Here is a 5,787-nt window from a genome sequence, read left to right on the forward strand (position 1 = left end):
TAATCCTAACTTAAGTACCTTAACACTCTAACTGCTTTATTATATCATCTATGGTGACGTCTTGATTTTTATATACATGTATGTTATAAAATAGGGATGTCACATTTATGGTATCAGAGCAGTTTCTTTCTTAGGAATATCCCTTAGGTTGTGTGTGTGTCATGCTCTTGTCTGTGTACTCTTAGCATTTCCAAATAATTGCCTTATTTCCTAGATTCGATTGATGTTCTGTTTATCTTTGTGAAACGATACCATGACACCTATACTTCCACCTCCTCCACCTCCTCAAAATGAACCCTCTAAGTCCAACGCAAGATTGGAAGCTGTGCTTGAGGCTCTTCAGCAGCAGAATACTGCTCTTGTGCAACAAAATACTGTTGCCCTCCAAAACCTAGAAGTTGCTAGAATAGCCGCTGAAAATGCCAGGATATCAGCCGAGAATGCTAGAATGGAGTCTGATCACACCCAGAGGTAGCTGATGGACACGTTGGCCTGAGGCATACCCACTCAGGGTGCTACCTCCTCTGTTGCCCCAGTTCAAGAGTGGACTTTGGAGAGCTTTCTCCAACACCATCCTGCCAGGTTCAACGGCAAATGCAGCCCAGATGAAGTCGACCATTGGTTCCAAGACATGGAACGTATTTTTGAGGCAAAGGGGTGTCCAGATGATAGGAAGCTGGCCTATACTCAATATCTCCTGACAGGAGAAGCTGGCCATTGGTGGAACAGCATGAGAGCCATCCTTGAGAGACGTGGAACTCCTATTACTTGGGAGTTATTCAAGACCAAATGCTACACAGAATACTTCCCTGATAGTGTCCGCTTTGCAAAAGAAGTGGAGTTTCTTGAGCTAACACAAGGAAACAGGTCGGTGACTGAATATGTCGACCGTTTTAAACACCTTCTTCGCTTCAGCACGGTGCAAGTGAATGAAGATTAGCAGTGCCGGAAGTTTGAGAATGGTTTGAGGAAGGATGTCAAGCTTATGGTGAAGGGATTACGCATCCGAGAGTTTCCCACCTTGGTGGAAATGGCTAGGGACATGGAGAAAACCAAGGGAGAACCTGAAGTGCAGCAGAGCCAGAGAGTCCAACCACTGAGGGTTGGCGGACCAGTAGTATCCAGAGGGGGATCCAGTTCCAGGACGATCCCTTTCTCTAGGCCCACGTCTTTTGGGTCCAGGGATTCCTCCTCCTCACAGCCTTCATTGCAGCAGGGGCAGTCCAGTTACATCAGCCCAGTTCGATGCTACATGTGTGGAGGACCACACCTCCAGTCTGTGTGCCCTCAGCTGATAGGGTACAAGAGGTGTAACATCTGCAGGAGGGATGGCCATTATGCTAGAGACTGTCCTATAGTCAGGAGGACAATGCCACCATCGCGTCCAGCAGGTAGAGCTATTCAGAGAGCTGGTGCCAGACCACAGGCTGCAGGGAGAGTTTACGCATTGACTGGAGCCGAAGCAGTCAGTGCAGGTAACTTGATAGTCAGTAGCTGCTTGTTATTTGGAGCTTCCTGCGTGACCTTATTTGATTCAGGAGCGACACACTCTTTTGTGTCAAAGGCGTGTGTGGAGAGGCTTGGGTTAGCTGTCAGAGAGCTCCAGTGTGATCTGGTGGTTTCTACACCAGCAACTGGGCTAGTCGGGACGTCTTCGATATGTTCTAGATGTCTTATAGAGGTTGAGGGCCGAAGGTTCAGGGTGAACCTTATCTGTCTACCCTTACAAGGGTTAGAAGTCATTCTGGGAATGGATTGGTTAGCCACCAATCGCATTCTTCTTGATTGCGGAAGGAAGAAGCTCATCTTTCCTAATGACGACGAAGTCGCACTTTTGACACTTAGCATGATTGTGCAAGACATCTGGGATGGCGCGAGTTGCTTCATAATCATGACTCACCTAGATGCAACTCAAGACTCGAACTCCTCGACTCAAGGAGATCAAAGGATGAATATGCAGGTGGTGAATGAGTTCTTGGATGTCTTTTCCGAAGAGGTTCCCGGTCTACCTCCTCCCCGTGAGGTAGAATTCTCTATAGACTTGGTGTCAAGTGCAGGACCAGTGTCTATNGCTCCCTATAGAATGGCTCCAGCGGAGCTAGCAGAATTGAAGAAGCAGATTGAAGAGCTGCTAGAGAAGAAGTTTATTAGACCTAGTGTCTCGCCATGGGGTGCTCCGGTGTTATTGGTGAAGAAGAAGGATGACACTTCCCGACTTTGTGTAGATTACCGGCAACTGAACAAGCTCACAATCAAGAACAAGTATCCATTGCCGAGGATAGATGATNTAATGGACCAACTGCATGGAGCTAAGGTATTCTCTAAGATAGACTTGAGATTGGGATACCATCAGATCTTGGTGAAACCAGATGATATACAGAAGACAGCTTTCAGGTCCAGGTATGGCCACTACGAGTATGTAGTCATGCCTTTTGGTGTGACTAATGCTCCAGCCATCTTTATGGACTACATGAACATAATTTTCAGACCCTTCTTCGATAAATTTGTGGTTGTCTTCATTGATGACATCCTGGTTTATTCCAAGACCCAAGAAGAGCACGAAGAGCACCTTAGAACCGTGCTTGGCGTGTTGAGAGAGAGAAAGTTGTATGCCAAGCTATCCAAGTGTGACTTTTGGATGGAAGAGGTCCACTTCTTGGGACATGTTATCTCGGCTGGTGGGATTGCTGTTGATCCAGCCAAGGTACAGGCTGTGATGGAGTGGGAGAGACCGAAGACGATCACTAAGGTACGAAGCTTTGTGGGATTGGCGGGTTACTATCGTCGCTTCATTGAGAATTTTTCTCGGATAGTAGCCCCGTTGACTCAGTTGACCAGGAAGGATCAGCCCTTTGTGTAGACTGAAAAATGCGAGGCTGGTTTCCAAGAGTTAAAGGAGAAGTTGACTAGCGCCCGAGTGCTAGTTATTCCAGACACAGGTAGACCTTTTGAGGTTTACTGTGATGCCTCTCACCAAGGTCTAGGGTGCGTGTTGATGCAAGAAAGAAGAGTTGTTGCCTATGCCTCAAGACAACTCAAGGTGCATGAGAAGAACTACCCCACTCATGACCTAGAGTTAGCTGCGGTTGTCTTTGCCTTGAAGATTTGGAGCATTATCTATATGGGGCTCAATTTCAAGTGTTTAGCGATCACAAGAGCTTGAAGTACTTATTTGATCAGAAAGAACTAAACATGAGGCAAAGAAGATGGATGGAGTTCCTTAAAGACTATGATTTTGAGCTCTTATACCACCCTGGGAAAGCAAATGTGGTGGCGGATGCCCTTAGCAGGAAGACGGTGCATATGTCCTCATTGATGGTCAAAGAGTATGAATTAGCGGAGAACTTCAGTGATCTGAAGCTAGATGTGGAGTTCGAACCTGATGGCATTAGGTGCTGCAAATTGGTCATATCCAGTGACATCTTTGAAAAGATTTATGAAGGACAATTAGTAGACCCAGAACTTCTGAAGTCAAGGTCTTTGATTGGCACTGAACAAGGGAAATACTTTAACACAGGTACAAATGGTCTTCTACGGTTCAACGGTAGAACCTGTGTTCCAAATAATGGAGAGCTGAAGAGAGTAATCTTGGAAGAAGGTCACCGAAGTCGTTTTAGCATACATCCAGGTATGACTAAAATGTATCAAGACCTTAAGAAGTCCTTATGGTGGTCGGGTATGAAGAAAGATGTGGCTCAGTTCGTGGCTTCTTGCTTAACTTGCCAAAAAGCCAAAGTAGAGCATCAGAGACCTGGAGGTCTATTGCAGCCTTTAGAGATTCCAGAGTGGAAATGGGATAGCATAGCTATGGACTTTGTTACCTATTTGCCACGCACTTTCAGGAAACATGATGCCATATGGGTGATAGTGGATAGATTGACCAAGAGTGCCCACTTCTTGGCAATTGACTTGAGAATGTCTATGGCAAAACTAGCGCAGCTATACATTAAGGAGATTGTGAGACTACATGAGGTGCCTTCCAGCATCATATCTGATAGAGATCCGAGATTCACCTCCAGATTTTGGCAAACATTACAGGATGAGATGGGTAACAGGTTGCAGATGAGCTCGGCTTATCATCCTCAGACCGATGGACAATCTAAGAGAACGATTCAGTCCTTAGAAGACTTGTTGAGGACGTGTATACTGGATCATCTAGGAGCTTGGGACGAGGTGTTGCCGCTAGTAGAGTTTACTTATAATAACAGCTATCAAGCCAGTATCGGTATGGCACCATTTGAGGCCTTGTATGGGAGACGCTGCAGAACCCCTCTTTGTTGGTTCCAGGACGGAGAGGCGGTGTTGACAGGACCTGAATTAGTGCAGCAGACCACCGAGAAGGTGAAGTTGATTCAGGAGAGATTAAAGGCATCTCAAAGACGGCAGAAATCATATGCGGATAAGAGGCGAAAGCCCTTAGAGTTCGCAGTAAGAGATCACATGTTCCTCAGAGTGACTCCTACCACTGGTGTGGGAAGGGCCATTAGAGCTAAGAAGTTGTCTCCCAAGTATCTTGGTCCTTACCAGATTCTACGGCGTATCGGACCAGTAGCTTATGAGGTTGCCATGCCACCTTAGTTGGCTAATCTTCACCCAGTATTCCATGTTTCCCAGCTGAGGAAATATGTACCTGACCCATCCCATGTGTTAGAGGTTGAAGACATCCAGCTGAGGGAAGACCTGTCCATAGAAGTACAACCTGTACGAGTCAATGAGAATCAGACGAAAGAGAAGAATGGGAGGAGTGTCAAACTCGTCAAGGTTGTATGGGATGAGAGGACCGGCGACTCTACTTGGGAAGTCGAAGATGAGATGTGAAGCTCTTACCCTCACCTATTCTCTGGTAAGTCTATTTTCGCGGACGATAATTTTATTTGTTGGGGAGAATGTAAAGCCCTTAAAATTTTAAGGCTATTGGTCCTCAGGGAAAGCAGCAAGGCCCATCAGAGTTGGCTCTTGGCCTTGAGAGGGGTCTTTCCCTTAGTCAGCATTTTCATTTCTGTATTTTCCCTCTCTCTCTCTCTAAAAGAAGAAGTTCTTATGCCCTAACCAAGTTCCTCCATCTTCTCTCTAAAATTCCAGAAATCTGAACCGTGCAAATTTTAATTGAGTGCTGCCAAACCCTTCCTGGCGGAGAGGGCTTCCATTTGAACCGAACACTTCTCAGTTTCAGTTGGTAAGTAAGTTTCCCCTTTTCCCTCCACTGTCCTAACCTAAGGCAACCAATTTTTTCTGGTTGCATGTACTTTCCATATTGTATTTTCCTTCCAATTTGTTCCAGCTCTAAAAATGTTGTTTCTATCATCAAAATTGGTCATTTATAGGTCCTGTCCTGTTCAGCACGGTGTAAAGGTTACTGTTGGAGCGTTTCCTGAATTTTTAGTTGTGAGCTTTTCAAGTAAGGGGAGCTAATTGTTTTGTTTGAATATATTTTATAAAATATATGCATGTTGATTTCTTAAACTGATGTGTTGATTTGAACTGATATTTACCTGTTTGGTATGAACTGAAGTTTGAAAATGATGAATTTATTGACTGGGAAATTGTGCTTAAATATTGTGCGTTTAAATATTTGACTGGTATATGTGGATTGAATATATAAGTTATCTCTATTTGAATTGATTTGCTGAAATTGGTCTTTGATTTGGGGTGGTGTGTATGCGTGAGACCTAATGAAGAGAGCAAGGGAGAGTTGCTTGGGAGCTACGTGTTGGGTGTGTGTGATCATGGATGAAGAAGATGAAAGAAAATTGGTTGCAGTGACAGGATTGAGGTGCAATTCTTAAA

General features: G+C 45.0%; 1 protein-coding gene across 1 annotated transcript; it reads left to right on the forward strand.

Annotated features, from left to right (window-relative positions):
- Positions 1-253: 253 nt before the first annotated feature.
- LOC106757311 lies at positions 254-940 on the forward strand. The gene is made up of 2 exons (XM_014639955.1): positions 254-471; positions 583-940. The coding sequence occupies exons 1-2, from the start codon at positions 254-256 to the stop codon at positions 938-940; spliced, it is 576 nt and encodes a 191-aa protein (XP_014495441.1).
- Positions 941-5,787: the final 4,847 nt, after the last annotated feature.

The sequence above is a fragment of the Vigna radiata genome, chromosome 1, assembly GCF_000741045.1.
Source record: "Vigna radiata var. radiata cultivar VC1973A chromosome 1, Vradiata_ver6, whole genome shotgun sequence".
In the NCBI taxonomy this organism is placed as follows: domain Eukaryota; kingdom Viridiplantae; phylum Streptophyta; class Magnoliopsida; order Fabales; family Fabaceae; genus Vigna; species Vigna radiata.

What these genes read in the sequence shown, in the direction of transcription:
- LOC106757311 (XM_014639955.1), top strand. Translation starts at nt 254, where the DNA reads ATGACACCTATACTTCCACCTCCTCCACCTCCTCAAAATGAACCCTCT. An exon ending in GAGTCTGATCACACCCAGAG is followed by an intron (nt 472 to 582) that starts GTAGCTGATGGA and finishes CCATCCTGCCAG; the next exon opens with GTTCAACGGCAAATGCAGCC.